This window comes from Panthera tigris, chromosome C2 (assembly GCF_018350195.1).
Source record: "Panthera tigris isolate Pti1 chromosome C2, P.tigris_Pti1_mat1.1, whole genome shotgun sequence".
Lineage (NCBI taxonomy): Eukaryota > Metazoa > Chordata > Mammalia > Carnivora > Felidae > Panthera > Panthera tigris.
Genome location: NC_056668.1, coordinates 157,242,074 through 157,262,459, shown reverse-complemented (window position 1 = coordinate 157,262,459; position 20,386 = coordinate 157,242,074). Strand labels below are relative to the sequence as shown.

The window sequence follows — 20,386 nt, the reverse complement described above, 5'->3', positions numbered from 1 at the left end:
GAAGGCTTCAAAATTTATTCTATGAGGCCAGCATTACCCTGACACCAAAACTAAAAAAGCGAATGATAGGCCAATATCCCTGATGAATGCAGATCTCAATATAATACTACCGAACTGAATTCAACAATACCTTAAAAAAAATTTCACAATGAATTGGGACTTATTCCTGGATTGCAAGGGTGATTCAATATTTGCAAATCAGTCAACATGATGCATCAATAACAGAAAAGACAAAAACCATATGATCACTTTAACAGACATAGAAAAGGCATTTGACAAAGTATAACATCCATTCATGATGAAAAGTCTCAACAAAGTATGTTTAGAGGGAACATACCTCAACATAATAAAGGCCATCTATGAAAAACCCACAGCTAGTGTCATCTTCAATGAGGAAAAACAGAACTTTTCCTCTATGGTCAGTAACAAGACAGAATGTCCACTCTCACCACTGTTATTTAATATATTACTGGAAGTCCTAGCCACAATCAGACAACACAAATAAAAGGCATCCAGATTGGCAAGGAAGAAGTCAAGCTTTCACTATTTGCATGACATGATGCACTATATAGAAAATCCAAAAGACTTCACCAAAATAATTGTTAGAATACAATTCATTAGATACATGAATTCAGTAAAGTTGAAGGATACAAAATCATTGTACAGAAATCTGTTGCATTTGCATACAACAATAATGAAGCAGCAGAAAAGAAATTGAGAAATCAAGCCCATTTATAATTGCACTAAAAACCATAAGAAATGAACCTAACCAAAGAGGTAAAAGATTTTTACTCTGAAAACAATAAAACACTGATGAAAGAAATTCAAGGTGGCATGAAGAAATGGAAAGACATTCCATGCTCATGGATTGGAAGAGCAAATCTTGTTAAATTGTTTATACTACCGAAGCAATGTATACATTTAATGCAATCCCTATCAAATCAGAGAGCTAGAACAAAAACCCCCAAATTTATATGAAACCACAAAAGACTCTGAGTAGCTGAAGCAGTGTTGAAAAAGAAAACCAAAGCTGGAGGCATCACAATTCTAGATTTTAAGTTTTATTACAAAGCTATAGTAAACCAAACAATATTGTACCAGTGAAAAATAGGCACATAGATCAATGGAGCAGAATAGAAAATCCAGAAATAAAGCCACAATTATATGGTGAATCTTCAACAAAGCAGAAAAGAATATCCAATGGGAAAAACACAGTCTCTTCAACAAAATGTGTTGGGAAAACTGTTCAGCAACATACAAAATAATGAAACTAGGCCACTTTCTTACACCATACATAAAAATAAATTCAAATGGATGAAAGACCTAAATGTGAGGCCTGAAACCATGAAAATCCTAAAAGAGAACATAGGCAGTAGCCTCTTTGACATTGGCTGTACCAACTACCTACTAGATACGTCTCCTGAGGCAAGAGAATCAAAAGCAAAAATAAACTACGGGCTACATCAAGATAAAATCTGCACAGCAAAGAAAACAATCAATAAAACAAACAACGTTCTATAGAATGGGAGAAGATATTTGCAAATGACATGTCTGATTAAGGACTAGTATCCAGAATATATTAAGAACTTCTAATATTCAACAGTCAAAAAACAATGAATCCAATTACAAATGGGGGAAAGACATGAACAGACATTTCTCCAAAGAAGACATACAGATAGCCAACAGACATGAAAAGATGCTCATCATCACTTACTATCAGGGCAATACAGATCAAAACTACAATGAAATATGACCTCACACCTGTCAGAATGGCTAAAATCGGTAACACAAGAAACAACAAATGTTGGTGGATGTGGAGAAAGGGGAACCCTCTTGAAATGTTGGTGGAAATGCAAACTAGTCCAGCCACTCTGGAAAGCAGTATAGAGGTTTCTCAAAAAGTTAAAACTAGAACTACTTCATGATACAGCAATCACACTACTGGGTATTTACATAAAGAGTACAAGAACACTAATTCAAAGGGATGCATGCACCCCTATGATTATAGCAGTATTATTTACAATAGCCAAGATATGGACACAGCCCAAGTGCCCATTGATTCATGAATGGATAAAGAACAAGTGTATATATGTATACAATGGAATAGTATTCAGCCATACAAAAGAATGAACTCTTGCCATTTGCAACAACATGGACTGAGCTAGGGAGTATAATACTAAGTGAAATAAAACAGAGAAAGACAAATGCCATATGATTTCACTCATATGTGGAATTTATGGGAAAAAATGAGTTAAGGGTAAAGAGAGACAAACCAAGAAACAGACTCATAGACTCATATAGAGGACAAACTGATGATTACCAAAGGGGAAATGGGTGGGGTGTGGGCTAAGTAGGTGATGGGGTTTAAGGAGTACACTTGTGATGAAGAAACGTTACACATGTTGTGTAATGTATAGAATTGTTGAATCACTATATTGTACACCTGAAAGTAATATAACACTGTGTATATATATATTAACTAGCTGGAATTAAAAGAAACTTAAAAATATAAAAATAAAATCATATGTCAAAAACATTTTTAAGATAATTTTCTATTTTAATTTTTGCAATATTAGGAATATTTTTTAAGTTTATTTATTTTCAGAGAGAGGGAGAGAGGATCCCAACCAGGCTCCTCACTGCCAGTGCCAGAGCCCAATGTGGGACTCAAACTCATGAATCATGAGATCATGATCTAAGCTGAAACCATGAGTTGGACACTCAACCAACTGAGCCACCCAGGCACCCCAGGAATTTTTTTTTAATTGAAGAACAATTAACATACAGTTTTATCTTCCAAACTCATTCTACAAGGTCAGCATTACCTTGATTCCAAAACCAGACAATGATCCCATTATAAAGGAGAATTACAGGCTGATATCCCTGATGAACATGGATGCAAAAACTCTCAACAAGATATTAGCAAATCAAATCCAACAGCTCATTAAGAGAATTAGCCACCATGATCAAGTAGGATTTATTCCTGGGCAGCAGGGATGGATCAATATTTCCAAATCAATCAATGTGATACACCACATCAATTTTTTAAAAAAAGAATAGGAACCATATGATTCTCTCAATAGATGCAGAAAAAGCATTGGGCAAAAGACAGCATCCATTCTTTAAAAAAATTTTTTTAAATATTTTTGAGAGAGACAGAGAGCAAGCAGGGAAGGGGCAGAGAGAGAGGGAGACACAGAATCAGAAGCAGGCTTCAGGCTCTGAACTGTCAGCACAGAGCCCCATGCAGGGCTCGAACTCACAGACTGCAAGATCATGACCTGAGCTGTAGTCGGCTGCCCAACCGACTGAGCCACCCAGGCGCCTCTACAGCATCCACTCTGGATAAAAACCCTCAACAAAGTAGGGATAGATGGAAATACCTCAGCATCATAAAGACCGTACACAAAAGACCCATGGCTTTTTTCCTCAGTGGGGAAAAATTAAGATCTTTTCCTTTACAGTCAGGAACAAGACAGGGATGTCCAATCTCCCCATTGCTCTTTTCTTACCATTACTCATTAACATAGTACTGGAAGTCTTAGCTTCAGCACACAGACAACAAAAAGAAAAAATGGCATCCAAATCAGCAAGGAAGAAGTCAAACTTACACTATTCACAGATGACATGATACTCTATATGGAAAATCTAAAGACTCCATCAAAAAATTTTCTAGAATACATGAATTCAGCAAAGTTGAAGGAAATAAAATCAACTTATGGAAATCTGTTGTATTTCTATACACCAATAATGGCACAGCAGAAAAAGAAATCAAAGGATCAATCCCATTTACAACTGCACCAAAACCATAAGATACCTAGGAATAAACCTAACCAAAGAGGTGAAAGATCTGTACCCTGAAAACTATAGGACACTAATGAAAGAAATTGAGGAGAACACGAAGAAATAGGAAAATATTCCATGCTCATGGATTGGAAGAACAATCATTGTTAAAATGTCTATACTACCCAAAGTAATCTACACATTTCATGCAATCCCACTAGCATTTTTTGCAGAGCTAGAACAAGCAATTCTAAAATCTGCATGGAACCACAAAAGATCCTGAATAGCTAAAGTAATCCTGAAAAAGAAGAGCAAGGCTAGAGGCATCACACTTCCAGACTTCAAGCTATATTACAAAGCTGTACTCCTAAAGACAGTATGGTACTCACAGAAAAACAGACATATAGATTAACGGAACAGAATAGAAAACCCAGACATGGAACCACAATTATATGGTCAGTGAATCTTCAACAGAGCAGGAAAGAATATCCAATGGAAAAAACATTCTCTTCAACAAATGGTGTTGGGAAAACTGACAGCAACATGAAGAATGAGACTGGACCACTTTCTTATACACAAAATAAATTCAAAATGGAAGAAAGACTTAAATCTGAGACAGGAAGCCATCAAAATCCTAGAGGAGAACACAAGCAGCAACCTCTTTGACCCCAACCATAGCAACTTCTTACTTGAAACATCTCCAGAGGCAAGGGAAACAAAAGCAAACATGAACTATTGGCACCTCATCAAGATAAAAAGCTTCTGCACAGTGAAGGAAACAACAATACTAAAAGGCAGCCTACAGAATGGGAGAAGAGATTTGCCAATGGCATATCTGATAAAGGGTTAGTATCCAAAATCTATAAGGAACTTATCAAACTCAACGCTCCCAAAACAAATAATCTAGTGAAGAAATGGGCAGAAGACATGAATAAGCATTTTCCTAAAGATGTATACATGGCTAACAGACACATGAAAAGATGCTCAACATCACTCATCATCAGGGAAATACAAATCAAAACCACGATGAGATACCACCTCACACCTTCAGAATGGCTAAACTTAACAATACAGGAAAAAACATGTTGGTGAGGATGTAGAAAGGGGAAACTTCTTACACTGTTGGTGGGACTGCAAACTGCTGCAGCCACTCTGGAACACAGTATGGAGGTTCCTCAAAAAGTTAAAAATACAACCACCCTGTGACCCAGCAATTGCACTACTGGGTATTTACCCACAGGATACAAAAATACAGGTTTTTGTACAAAGGGATACATGCACACTGATGTTTATAGCAGCATTATCAACAATGCCAAATTGTGGAAAGAGCCCAAATGGCCATTGACTGATGAATGGATAAAGAAGATGTGGTATATATATATGTATATATATATATATATATCTAGGATATTAGCCATCAAAAAGAATGACATCTTTCCATTTGCAGTGACGTGAATGGAGCTCGAGTGTATTCTGCTAAGCGAAATAAGTCAATCAGAGAAAGATAAATACCATATGATTTCACTCATATATGGAATTTACGAAACAAAATAGATGAACATATGGGAATGGGGAAAAGAGAGGGAAACCAACTGTAAGAGATCTTAATGATAGGGAACAAATTGAGGGCTGAAGGAAGGAGGTGGATGGGAGATGTGCTAAATGGGTGATGGGTATTAAGGAGGGCACTTGTTAGGATGAGCACTGGGGGTTATATGTAAGTGATGAATCACTAAATTCTCCTGAAACCAATATTTCACTATATGTTAACTATCTAGAATTTAAATAAAATTTTGAAAAATAAATAATACCCTCCAATAATTCCCCCAAAAAGAAAAATTTGTTAGATAAAACAAATGAATGTAAAGTGACTGAATATAAGAAAAATAACTGATAAAGGTGATTATATATTTTTTTGTTTGAAACATTGCTAGTTCTTTAATGTTTTTTCTTCCAGATTTAAGATCTTTCACTTTTTTCTCTTCAGCTACATATATATATACCCTACAGTAATTTGGTAAATTATAACTTTGTAAACAGAATTAAAGGTTTAATTTACCTTTTTTTCCTACCTACCTAATCCCTTCAGAATTTTGAAACTCTTACGAAGTATTTTTTTTTTAGACTCTACTGAGTTGCATAAATTCAACAAAAAACTATTCTCCTTGTAAGAGGACACAATGGACACATTGGTTTTATAGCCACAACTTTGAATGGAATGTCATAGTTTGAAATGATGTGCACAGAATTCAATATAACCAGACAGTTTATCGGGGCACATGCGTGGCTCAATCATTTAAGAGTCCGACTTTTGATTTGGGCTCGGGTCATGATCTCATGGTTCCTGAGATCAAGCCCTGCACTGGGCCCCATGCTGACAGCGGTGGGGGGGGGGGGGGTGGGGAGCAGGGGAGGGCGAGATTCAGCCTTGGGATTCTCTGCCCTTCCCCCGCTTGCACACCCATGAACCCCTTCTCTCACTCTCTCAAAATCAGTAAATAAACATTAAAGAAGAAGAAGGAGGAGGAGGAGGGGAGGGGCAGGGGAGGAAAGGAATAAAAGAAGGAGAGGGAGAAAAAAAGAAGAAGGAGAGGAAAAAGAAGAAACTAAGGTTGGCTTAATGGAGCCAGTAAAGGCCCTCGAAAAAATCTCCTCGAATTTTTCTTACAGGGTTCCCAGTCTTACCAATTGAGTAAGAAAGGTCATACCTGGCAGCCCCAGGAATATCAAGCTATTTCCAAACTTCAAGAAATAAAGGGGCGCCTGGGTGGCGCAGTCGGTTAAGCGTCCGACTTCAGCCAGGTCACGATCTCGCGGTCCGTGAGTTCGAGCCCCGCGTCAGGCTCTGGGCTGATGGCTCGGAGCCTGGAGCCTGTTTCCGATTCTGTGTCTCCCTCTCTCTCTGCCCCTCCCCCGTTCATGCTCTGTCTCTCTCTGTCCCAAAAATAAATAAAAAATGTTGAAAAAAAAAAAATTAAAAAAAAAAAAAAAGAAATAAAAAATTCACCCAAATCTATAGGTATTTCATGTGACATCTAGCAAATCACTGGGTTGGCTTCCTATCCTCAAGAGGCTTTTAAAAGTCCAATCTAAGAGTCCTTGTAAGAAGTTTTAGCAAAAGAGACTTTTAAAAAGTCTGGTCAATCATATTTTTGTTGCACTTGTGTAAATAATAAAACCAAGTTTAATAATAGTAGACTAATATGCAAATTAGTCTGTGATTATTTTTTCTAAAAATTGGAGTAATTGTGAACAGAAAAATTATCTTGCAGTAAAAAACTATTACACACCCTTGTGAATATCAGATTCTTGTCCTGTTCATTGTCTTTGAGATTTTGCTACTACCTGTAAACTGGTCTAGACTTTGAATTTCTCTAGGTTCCCAAATATCTGTTTTTGACTCTCCAACTTTATCCCACTCTTCTTTTTTTTTTTTTTATTATTTGTTAAAATGTTAACTTATTATTTTGAGAGAGAGAGAGAGCTGATGTGAGTGGGGGGGGGGCAGAGAGAGGAAGACAGAATCCAAAGCAGGCTCCAGGCTCTGAGCTATCAGCGCCGAGCCCAATGCAGGGCTCAAACTCATGAACCATGAGATCATGACCTGAGCCAAAGCTGGATGCTTCACCGACTGAGCCACCCAGGCGCCCCTGCTCCTACTCTTCTGACTTGGAATCACTAAGAAGAAAGACTGCCCTTGAACCTCATAGAAAGGGACCATACCAGGTCCTCCTCACTACAAAGACAATAGCCAGATTTCAGGGCCCTGAATCTTGGGTCCACATCTCCTAATTAAAAAGGCCCCTGAGGTTCTTGAGTGGCTCAGTCGGTGAAGTGTCCGACTTCGGCTCAGGCCATGATCTCGTGGTTGGGAAGTTCAAGTCCCGCGCAGGGCTCTGTGCTGGCAACTTGGAGCTTGGAGCCTACTTCACATTCTGTGTCTTCCTCTCTCTGCCCCTCCACCACTTGTGCTCTGTCTCTCAAAAATTAAAAAACAAACAAACAAAAAAACATTGAAAAGAATTTAAAAGGGCCCTTGTAGACTCTTGGACCTGCACGCCAGCTAGAGATCTAAGATTAAAATTGACTAGAGAGGTTTCTCAACAGAAGCAGATGGCATCTTGAGGTGGACGACTCTCCCAAAATCAGTGATCAAGATCTTCACCTCCAAGCAATATGAAATCTTTTATTCCTTTTGCTTTTTTGATACTTGCTTTTTCTCTGCTAACGTATGGCAAAACTATGCTTCTCAATTCTGGCAACTATCACTGAAGCTAGCACCAAGGCCATAGATGCACAACAAAAGTCCCTAGGGTTTCTTGCTAAGATGGTTTTAGATAATAAAATTGCTTTAAATTACTTATTAGCTGAACAAGGAGGAGTCTCTGCTTTAGCAAATACCTCATACTGTACTTGGATCAACACCTCTGGTACTATAGCAAATACAAGAAATTAACAAGCCACTAAAATAGGCTAAAGTAGGTTGATACCTCTGTAGGTAGGTACATTCTTTAATTTATTTGATAACTGGCTTGGTTCATGGGGGCCCTCGCTAAAGGATATACTTCAGTCTCTTAGTAATATCCCCCTCATAGCCATCACTGTAGTCTCCATGGTGCTCTGTATTCTCTCAAGAATCTCAAATACGTGTTTGGAGACATCAGCAATATATCAAATGGTCTCACTGTGCTTGGATAAAGATAAACAAATGACAAAGAAGTAAAGAGCAGAAACAATCCTTCCACAAATCTGATAGCATAACTTATCACAAGTTTCATGGGTTTCTCACAACAAGACAAGAACAATTAAAACATGACAGTGACCAAGAGTGGCACTAATACCAGATTTGGGGTCACCCTTAGGTGAGAATTGATAAAGAAATCAAACAAGGAGACCATTAGACTGAGGTAGCTCTAATGCCTTGGTAGCCTCATAAGGAAGCCAAAATCTAAGTCAGAGTCAATTCCTGTAATGCCTCAATGTTTTTCTGGTAAGAAAAACAATTAATCACCAGCAGCCAACTGGGCTCTCCCAAATAATGCAAACTGCTTAAGGTATAGCCAATCAAATAACGTCCTTGCTTTGCTACCAATCTTTTCTATAAAAGTGTTGTCTTTAGCTCCTGTTGATGGAGTCCTCCTAACCAGTTCCAATTTAGTGCTACTCAGTCCAAAGCAATGTTTCCTCATATAAACTCTTTAAAAATGTTAATATGCCTCAATTTATCTTTTTTTTAAGTTTATTTCTTTTGAAAGACAGAGAGAGAGTGTGCACGCAGAGGAGGGGCAGAGAGAGAGGTAGAGAATCTCAAGCAGGCTCCACACCATCAGTACGGAGCCATATGCGGGGCTCAAACTCATGAACTGTGAGATCATGACCTGAGCCGAAATCAAGGGTCAGCTGCTTAGCTGACTGAGCCACCCAGGTGCCCCAAGTCACAACTTATCTTTTAACAGTAGCAAGTGTTGGTTGTATTAGAGGGATATAAAACCATGGAAACCATTATACACTATTGCTCGAAATACACTATTTGAATGACAAATCTGGTATTACTTGGAAAACAGTATGAAATCTCAATTTGGACATGTAAAAATAAAAATCAGAATTGGTCCTTTCCATCCAAGATAGCTGAAGCCAGCAAAGGGCATAGGTTCTATAAAAACATAATTAAGGTATAGGCTGAATATAAAAAGTGTCACGAGAGAAAAGGCCTACCAACCTGGCTTAGGTTTAGAGAATATTCGTTTATTTATTCAACAACTATTAACTAAGCGCCTGCTATATGCTAAATCCTGTTCTGAGTACTTTGGGATACAACAAAAAACAGTTTCCATAATCTCTTCCCCATGGCTATGGCCTGACCCAAAGATAGACAGACCCTCCACCCCATTACAAATGGAATTTAAACTCCCCTTCTTGGCTTCCTGATCCTTTCTTTCCACTCCTGCTAGGCAAAGCATACTCTATTTGCAGAACTATGGGAGAGGATTTAGGGATGACGGAGGGGGTGAGGTGGGGTCCAATAAGAGGTGAAGCTGAATTCCATTTTAAATCCTTTTTTTACTACTTAAAGCATCAGTACTTTTTTAAGTATAAATTACACACTAATTTAAAAATTCATTTAAAAAGAGATCACCTTCCAAAAGAGGAGACACCTTTTTTACTTCCTGTTTTCACCCACAAAAGAGGGTCTCAGAGCTTGTGGCCAGAAAAGGAGTGAAAATTTCATCAGAACAATTTCATTTCTTGTCACTTGGCCACAGCTAATTCTCAGTTTTACATTCTTTTCTTTTTTCTCTGGTCACAATCCTGACATTCATCCCTACTCACCATACCCAAATTCCTTCCGCATTTCAAAATAGGAGGGAAAAAAATTGAGGGGGAAATGCCCCTCTTATTTTTAGATGCAAAAAGCTGATACATTTTAACTTGAAAACAAACTAGCCAAAACCTTCAGCATGTAGCTTTTGCATGCAGGAGGGAATCAGGGTAAAATGAAGCATCCGAAATTCTGAGGTTCTCAGCCTCAGAGAACCACCTGGAGATTTAAAGTACTAGGAATCCCCAGGGTCCTGCCCAAAATGCTGTGGATTTAATTGATATGGGATACAATTTCTTTAAAAGCTCTGCATGGGGTGGGGGAGAGGACGCCTGGGTGCTCCGTCAGTTAAGCATTCAACTTCTGGCTCAGGTCTTGATCTTGCAGTTCCTGGGTTCGAGGCCGCATCAATTCTGTCCTGACAGCTCAGAGCCTAGAACCCACTTCGGATTCTGTGTCTCCCTCTCTATCTGACCCTCTTCCACTCACACTCTCTCTCTCAAAAATAAGTAAACATTAAAAATGTAAAATATCTTAATTAAAATTTTTAAATAAAAATAAATAAAAGCTTTGCAGGGGCATATAATACAGTGGGCAGCAAGTTAAGAGCCAATGATGGACATGGTACCTTGCTGCTCAAAGCCTCGTATAGGACACAACATGGACACATCTGGGACTTTGTCAGAAATAGTCTTTGGCCCCTCCCAGACCTCCTCAGTTAGAATCTACAGTTTAACCAGTTAACCCCAGGTGATTTGTGTCCATATGCACATTAAAATTGGAGAAGCTCTACCTAGAGCTCATACCAATCACACTGACCCAATCTGTAAGGAGGTAAAGTACTCAGGAAATAGAGCTTGTGAGATTAGGAGTCTGACCAGAGGAGGCATTGCTACAGGCTCCATGCTGTGGCTCTCAGAGAAATCGGGTGCTGGCAGAAGTGGGCTGAGCTTCAAACACTGTGCAGGATCTCAAAACAGAGCTGTTCTCCCAGTGGCTGCTGCCAGCTTTGCATTGCCGGTGGGGCCACTCTGATGGATCTGTTCCACCACATCAGTCTGGGTGTCATCTGTGCTGACTGCCTAGTCATGTTGTAAAACATCCAGTAAGCACACCCCAAACACAGAGAACCTTCTCAAGCTCCTCTATGATGGGAACATTTCATTCTCAAACAGACAAAACTCAAAACTCATTCCATGGGTGGTTGTAAATATTCAATCTGCCCGCGCCCCCCACCTGGTACCACCTGCCTCCTGGAGTCAAGTTTTCTAAGATTATTATTTCAAAAGGAAAGTAATAGAGAAATTAGGCATTGACAAGTGGTAAGTTGTTCCCATTTTCTTTTTTAGTTATGTTGGATATGTCGACTGAAAGAAAGCCAACCTCAAAGTAGGTTAATAAATGCTTTATTCGTTGTTTTACTGAAGCCTATAGCCTGGGAAACGGTCTTTCAGATTGCTCTGAAGAACTGCTCCAAAGCTTGTTAGCTATGGGGGATATTATATACAAAAAAGGGAAAGGGGTATACATGCTTGTAAACAGCTCTCCAAACACTTGTGCTTCACAAGGTGTAATCTACTACAGTTGTAAGAACTAAGGTTTACTGATTTCCACATAGACACGAGAAAGGCCCTTAGGTCATCTTAGTACATTATATTTCTATCATATCTGGTTGTTTAAAAATATTGCTTGTATATCTCTGCTTAACTGGTTTTCTGCTTCTTCCTGTTCTTGATTTCTCCTTGAGGTCACTCGAGATGGTCATAGAAGGCTGACATCAGTCACCTACTACAGTTTCAATGCACAGATATTTTCCAGTTGCCACTCCATATTCATTCTTGGTCCTTCCCAACCCTGTCCCAAGATGTGGGAGGTTGACCTTGGACTGCCCTCCAGCTTCCAGTTGGGTTAAACCAGTGCCAGGCTCTGGCAGGAGATCAGAAGGAGAGTCAGGTCCAAAATACTTATTCTTCCACTTCCCTCTGTACTCGACCATGGGTTGGCTATGCCCCTTCACTGAAGGCCACAGCTTCTGTCAATTAGCCTTCTCCTGAAAGTGGTTGCTAGCCCTGGAGTTCTATACCACCATGTCAACTTTCCTTAAGCCATCTGCCTTTTGTAAATCATCTTTGAACTCTCCTCAGTTACCCTGCTTCAGCATGCCATCTGTTTCTCTTCCACATCATCACCCTTTCTCTAGTATCAGACTCCATTCTCTGTTGCCATCCTTGGTGACTGGAGCATTGAAAAGAATCCTGGGGTGTTTCAGATGGATGGAGTGGAGCCTCGGCACAGATGTACATCCTTCCTACTGAAAGATCAAGTGGCAACATGCTGAAGCCTGCCACTAGAAAGCATATACCAGAGATAACCAGAATAGCTACCAGGCTCCTTGGCACAGGAGCTTGTAGTATACCCCCCAAAGGTAGCAGATGGCCTTTATGACATTGCCTACACATCCTCCAGGTTGCTGGCACTGTCGATAGAAGACATTTGCTCCAACAGAGGCTGGGCAGTGGGCTGATGTTGCTTCAGCTCTTCTTCACATGGCCACTCCACCCCAAAACCTATTTTCCCAGGATTCCACATATTGGCATATGATGCCATTGTTCATCCAGTAGGTGAGCCTCCCTAGAAATCACCTATAGGAATGTTGAAGACACGATGACAGGCCCAAAATGGAGTTGCTTATGCTAAGCCCAACTCACAAAACCAAATTTAATTACAATTTTGGCTGTCCCAGAAATGGATTCTTAAATCAGTTAATGGGGAATTTCCTGATTAGGTTAGGTAATCTGCCTGATAAACCCCCATCCCCCATAAGGAAAGTAATCTTGGAATAACCAAATTCCCCTTTTTGTCTAGTATAACTTACCTTTTCCTGCTCCCTCCTGCCTATAAAATCTCTTGCCTTGTAACTTTTCAGAGCTCCTTTCTATCTGCTAGATTGGATACTGTCCAGTTTATGAATTGCTGAATAAAAGCCAGTAAGACCTTTAAAATTTACTCTGTTGAGTTTTGTTCTTTTAAAGCTTATCAATTTTTCTTTTTTTAAAAAAGTATTCTCAAGAGTCACATGATCTTCCAACTGAGCCAGCCAAGCACCCCAAATTTTGTTCTTTAGCAGTTTTGGCAATAAGGATGGGATCAAAAGGAGACCAATAATGGCCATGTGGACAATGGGAAAGGCTTTGGTGCCTGTGAACCCTTAGTTCTCCATCTTTCTGTTTCCGAAGGCCATGAGTCATTTTTTTCTCAGATCCGAGTTCTCTTTCCCTTCTGTTGGAACTCTCTAGCCTTAATGGCTTTCCAGTCTGGGGCTAATGGGTTAGTTTAGGCTGACAGGAGTCTCCAACAATGCATACTAGTCCCTAGCCCTTGGTTAGTCTATAGTACCATTTCTTTGGTTACTGATGGTATCCACAATTGTATGTCGTTGGTTATTGTTGGTTTCAGCTAATATGCACATAAGGTAAAGAAATAATAGATCTATTGTTATGGGAATCCTAGAAGCCAAAACTGTAAATTTGGTGGGTGTAGGTTGAACACTTAGCACACCTGTCACCTAACTCTGAGACTCCTGTGCTGGTCACTGAATGGCTTAGATTGACATTAGGGCATCTGTCAATCTCAAGGAAACGTGTGTTTTACAAGTTACCACCATAAAATTCCCAGCCCATCCAAATTAGGTATTCATTTGGCTTTAAGAGATTCGGGGCTTAAATAAAGAGATGGCTCCTCAAATTCTGAAGAGTTGAGTGCTCTACCTTCAAGCACACCTGCTTACTTTGCTTCTAAGAACTGTGGTCCCAAAAGCTATAGATTTCTACAAAAATGGCAAAATCTTACTAAAGACAACCTAGAATTGTAATGGCCATTATGGAGAACATTCCAGTTAGGTCATTCTTTTAAGAAGAGCACTTGAAAGCAAGGGTTCCCAAATCAAACAGAATGGAATACCTATGTTGATTGGTATGTAGAAGCCTCCAAAAGGCTTCCAGATGTAAAAATAGCTTCATTGCAAAAGGCTAATAAAAATTAAAGACACAAGAGGTCCCTGAAACCAAAGACTGTAAGACTGATGTGACTTGTACCTGAGTACTCGCAATCTACTAATCCTCTATTTGAATTGCTGTTCCACTTTGAAGAGACTATGAAAGAGTTATCTTTTAAAATAAGATCACCAACATGGTATCGAGGCCTGCGCTGGGCTCCACACTGTGAGTGGAGCCTGCTTGGGATTCTCTCTCTCCCTCTCCCTGGTGCCCCTCCCCACCTCAAAAATAAAATTTAGACCACTGAGCCAACTGGTGATCATTTTCAGTTCTCTCCTCTCCTTGGTCGAAGACTGAACTAAAGGCCCTAAAGAATTTCCTAAACCCAGATAGGATCCCCTAAAGTTTTCTGAAGAATTTAGAGTTCTCATTAGGGCCTATGATCCTGGACTTCCAGATTTTTACCAGTTTGTGCATACAGTGAAGCTCAGAAAAGGAGACAGGAAGCAGAATGACATAACCCCAAGAATGATATTCAAGATTCTCAGTCTGCAACGTGGTCTCCTTATGGATCAGAAAACACTTGCAAAATATGGCAGCAGATATTTTAAAAGCCATTCCTTGCATCTTCCCTGCCTGCACTGATTGGTCTATTATCAAACCTGTGAACCAAAGAAAGCTGAATCTGAGGCAGACTAAAGCATGTCTGAACTCTCTTCCTATAGCATTCTGGTTTCTATATAATGGATGATACTACCCAACCTGCTCCAGCTGCCTTATGTGTAGATGTAATACCTCCTAGGATTAGTGGATTGATTACAAGGCAGAAAATAGTATGGGAAGCCACAGGTCTGAGTGAACTTGTGACCATAGCTGAGCACTTTGAAAGGATCTTGGAATGGACTGTTAACAAAGGTCTGCTAAGTTAGTGTCCTTACAGTTTTAATAGGTGTAAGGCCAGAAACCTAAAACAATATCTGGGCTTCTCCCATTGCACCCTCCTAGGGGTCCATCATCAAAACACCCAGACATGTTGTCTCATTTATAATCAACTGGGACACTGGAAAAAGATTGCCCCCAAAGGTTTTGTGCAAATCCTTCAAAGAACTCAAATGCCCCTATATCTGCTTTTGAAGAAGGGCCCTATATGGGCCCCTCCCAGGGGTGACAGGACTTCGAAGGATTCTCCAGTAAACTGCTGCTAGTTATTTTCATAAACAGCCAAGGGGAAACTAAAATTAAAATCAATAGAAAACCTTGCCAAATTCTGATACCAGAGCTGCACTCTGCTTGAAACCTGATCTCTCATAGGCCAACAAATCCCTCAGAGTAAAAATAAATAAATAAATAAATAAATAAATAAATAAATAAATATTAAATTAAGTTAAAAAGAAGAAAGAAACAAAGATATAAAACAACAACAATGACAAAAATCTCCATAGATGGGTATCCAATTAAATTCAGGGAGAGTTTTTATCTCAACTAGTACAAATGACTAAGAACTTTCACTGAAATCATTCCTTTTTGCTATGATACAGCTCCCATCAGTCTATAAAATAGAGATCTCTTTTGCCCCTAATATAGAGCTTACCTTAGAATATCCTGACTAACCTAAAGCTGATGTTTTAATGTTCCTTACAATCCAGGCTTAATAAGCAGGGGGAGAATTTCCAGCAAAATATCCCTAATTTAATCGAGGTGTCCAAATATCTGTGGGAGACCTCTAATACTGACATTGGGAGAATAAAAAAACAGAATCTATAAAAATTCAGAGAGACTTAATGAAAACTATTCCCAAGTTATCTCCATATCTGTTAAAATCTGAAGCCATACAAGACCTCACGCTAATAGAAGACCTAATTGCCCAGGGCCTAATCATTCCCTGCCCCAGCCCCTGTAACATATCAACTTTGCCAGTCCAGAAATATTGTAGGTAGGGATAGAGATTTGTCTAAGGCTGGAGAGCTATTAAACAAGATAGTTATTCCCAGAGCACCTAGCTTGCTTAGTTGGTAGAGCATACAAATCTTTTTTTTTAAGTTTATTTATTTACTTTGAGAGAGACAGAGAGACAGAGAGAGAAAGAGAGAGAGAGTAGGGGAGGGGCAGAAAGAGACTGAGAGAGAGAGAGAGAGAGAGAGAGAGAGAGAAAGAATCCTAAACGCTGACAGTGCGGAGCCCGATGCAGGGCTCAAACTCATGAACAATGAGATCATCACCTGAGCCAAAATCAAGAGTCAGATGCTTAACTGACTGAGCCACCCAGGCACCCCAAGTAGAACATACAACTCTTGATCTCAGGGTCACAAATTCAAGTCCCATGTTGAGTGCAGAACTTTATTTAGGGGAAAAAATATATAGAGTTATTCCCCTTTCCCAGTTGTTCCAAACCCTAACACCCTGTTGTCACAAGTCCTACTGTAAAGGTTAAATTGTAATGTAGGGCTAACCTGTAGCCTTGAGAAATAACAGCTTTGTTTTGACACTGTAGGTTAAGAGATAACAGGCCTGTCCTATCAATCAAGGGAACAAAAGTTCAAGGGAAATCAACTGGATTGGTGTTTGGATTTGGGCAAGGGCATGTTGAGAACTTTGAAAAAGTGGGCCAGAGGCAGGGTCAAGGAGGTCAACTGGTTGCGGCTTAAGGTCTGAACTGCTTCCACCCCCAACTGGGAACTATTTCTTTGTTCTGTTCCCAGGTGATGATAAGATGATGTGGTCGGCTATAAAAACTCTGTACCCCGGCTGCTCAAGGCCGCACTCTGATCAAGAGTGTCAGTCCTGATGGGTCGGCCTTGCCTCTCAATTGCAATAAACTGTGTTGTGACTGTCACTGGTGCCCGTAGCATTCTGTTTCAGGAGTCATGTGGATGCAACACTACCAGATGTAAAATGATTCACTGTTGTAGACCTATGTTCAACCTTCTTCAGCATTTCTGTAGACCTCAGCTACCAATACTTGTTTGCTTTTATTTAGAATAATCAGTAATATACCTGGACAGTGGTGCCTCAAGGGTTCACTGAGGCCCCTTATTTCTCCCAAGTGGCCCATCAAGATTTAAGTCTCTTTCAGTTCCCTGGGAAATCAACCCTTCTACAGTATGTAGACTATCTCCTGTAATGCTCAGTTACCAAAGAAGCATCTGTATAAGATTCCATTTATCTGCTGCAACAGTTAGCTGAGAAAGAACAGGAAGTCTGTACGGAGAAATGACTTGATTTACCTAGTCATAATGTAAGTGCTGTAGGAATCCAATTGTCTCCAAAGATAATTTTAAGCTTATTCAAGCATTCTCTAGGCCCATGATCGGCAGTAGCTTTCTGGATTTCTACCCCTGGCTGGATATCATAGACTCTGGGTTCCTGATTTTTCTCTATCAACTTCTCCACTCTATGACCTTCCTGAAAATGCAGTGAGCAGGCCATTATAAGATTTACAAAAGCACTATAAGAACTCCTGCCCTAGGGCTATCTAACTATTCAAAGGCCTTCACCTTTTTTGTGCAATAGAGAGATAATCAAGCCCTGTGAATGCTCACACAAGAGCGTGCTGATAAGAATAGGCCTATTGCCTATTATATCATACAACTTGATTCACTTGCTCGTGCCCATCCCAATTGCCTTAAGGCCTTACTGAAGCTGCAAAGTTAGTAAACATTTCCATGGATTTAGTCCTAGGAAATAATGTTTATTTTGCAAGCTCCACATGCCGTCCTAAGTCTTCTTAATTCTGAATTGACTCATCATTTCTCTGCATGCAGACCAACCTCCTATGAGATCCTTCTGCTCTCACTACTAACATACAGGTTAGTATGCAACATTGCAACATTCTTAATCCTGTCCTTGTCTGATGAAAATGAACCCCATGACAGAAAGGTAATCATGTCCCATTTTGTGATACCAAGTCTGGATTTATGACACACTCCTTTGATGAATCCCGATCTAATTTTATTTGTTAATAGGTTATCCTGTAAAAATGAAAAAGGGACTTTCCAAACTGGCTATTCTATTACTACACAATATGAACTACTTGAGAGGGGAAAGCTCCCACAAGCTAAATCAGCCCACCAAGCGGAGCTATACACCCTTACCTGAGCATGCCAATTATCTGAAGAACAAACTATTGATATAATATTTATAATGACAGCTGGTATGCCTTTAGGATCAACCATGATTTTTGGATGTTAACGGAAACAAAAAGGTTTTCTCACATCCACTGGGACTCCAATGAAAAATGGACAGTAAGCAAATGATTCCTTGCTGCTATTCTCTTATTTTTCTGAAATTACTGTCATCAATTTGAGGCTCACACAAAGAGGACTGAAAATGAGTTTAGGGAAATGTCCCAACTGACTTTCATGTAGTAGCAACAAAAACTATAAAGGTTTTGGCATATGGGGATGAAGTCAATTCTTGCTTCTGAAAAAAACAAACAAACAAACAAACAAACAAACAAACAAACAAAAAAAACCCTGACCCTTTGAGCTCGACATTGCCTTTTGTCCTCTTGAAGGTCTTGTGACATGTGCTCCCGAGTCATAGAAATCACAATGGGCAAACAGTGTTTGTAAATGGAATGAACAGTTGGGACTATGGGAGACTTAACATGGCTGCTTGTTTCTTCCTAGTGGAAGAGGGGGAGAATTTTTCCTCTACCCTCAAGGTCTTCTAGCCGGATTAAGAATTAAATTTACATGTGAAAGGTTAACAGGAGAAAACCAAAAGTTTTATTGTGTGTGCTTGGCGGTCCAATAATGAAATTGAGACCTAAAGAAATGACCAAGATGGCAATTTTTACACATTTTAGATAAAGAGATGATAAATTAGTGAGGAATTTACAGGATAAGGAAAACAGGTATTTGGAAGCTTTAATTGGTAAGGAATTCAAAGCAAAATGAATTTGAGCTGAGGAAGTAGATTGGTGAAAAAGTAACAAGGTTTATTTCTACAGCTTTCTCCACTTTAAAGTCCATATCACTGGTGATAAGGGTGTCTTTCTACTTCTTAGTATAGGGAGGCTATTTTTCATATGGGAGATTTGTTTCCTGCTTTCAGGAGGACAGAGATGTGTCTAAGTGTCCTTGAACTGATTGTTTCTTAAGTAACCTTTGCTAAAATATTCAAATATGCCGAATTGGCACACTGTGGGAGCCTACCCTAAGCCCCTACGCTGACTCCCTGGCAAACCCTACCTTCTTGTTCTTGCGTTCATTTAACCACCGTGGTGCAGCTAAGATGACTCAAACCATAAATAAATACTGGTGGACAGACTTCTAAAAAATTATAAAAACTGTTCATCAGTGTCTTATGTCTGACCTGTCAGGTTCTTAACCTGGAAAAATTATTTTTCTTTCCAGAGTCCTCAGACCTTCTTCCTCTGAACCATCTGAGCACCTTCATTCAAATGCCACCCGGTATGGATTATTAATATATTCTTATTGTATATATAATTTCTGGATGGATTGAAGCCTTCCCTTGCTGAAAGGATGACACCCTCACACTCACAGTGGCAAAACAAACCGTTGGCAAATGCAGTTCCTACCTGGAGTTTACCCTTCACACTATCTAGTGACTGAGGCACCCACTTCACTTTGAAGATCAGATGAGCTGTAACTAAAGCTTTGCAAACTTCTTGGAACTGTCACTGCTGCTATCACTCTCAGTTATCAGGCAAAGTTGAAAGAACAAATGGAATCACCAATCTCAAAAATTTCCAGACTCACTGAAACTGCTGGACTCCCTTGGCCTGAGGTGTTGCCTCTGGCCGTGCTGACTTTTGCATTACCCTCTTTGTGAGATAGTCACCAGTAGACCAATGTCTTTTGGTGTACAACCTTTTGTCGATCCCTTGTTGTACTGTAAGTCTAGTGTTGTTATGCCCAGAATTCGTGATCCCCAAAGACCACCAGGGAGCCCAGTCCAATGCAAAAGCAAAGAGCCTTTATTCGAGCTAGCTCGAGCTCAATCCCCTACCTGCACCGACTCAGCGGTGAGATGTTGGAGAGAGAGAGAGAGTTTTAAAACCACAAAGGCTTTATAGGGATCTGGGGGCAGTTGGTGGGGTAATGGTCGTGGCCTTAACCGATTGGCTGAGGAAGGGTCCAAGTCCCATTACGCAGGTTACCAGGCGTGGTTTGAACGGGAAGTTTGAACGGGTGAGTGGGAAGTTACTCAAGGGGAGGAGGCGTGGTCTGAGGTTTAGAATGGGAATTTCTTTCTGCGGTTTTCTCAGGAAGGGGGCCATGTCGGAGACATAGTCACTCAAGATGGAGGACACAGAACAAAATGG

General features: G+C 39.9%; 1 protein-coding gene across 1 annotated transcript in view; it reads left to right on the top strand.

Annotated features, from left to right (window-relative positions):
* Positions 1-20,386, top strand: part of ZNF852 (zinc finger protein 852) — a 77,695-nt gene that overhangs the window by 24,959 nt on the left and 32,350 nt on the right. Inside the window, exon 5 of the mRNA XM_042956414.1 lies at positions 19,455-19,511. Within this exon, the coding sequence (XP_042812348.1) occupies positions 19,455-19,511 (57 nt within the window). The remainder of the gene's footprint in view (positions 1-19,454; positions 19,512-20,386) is intronic.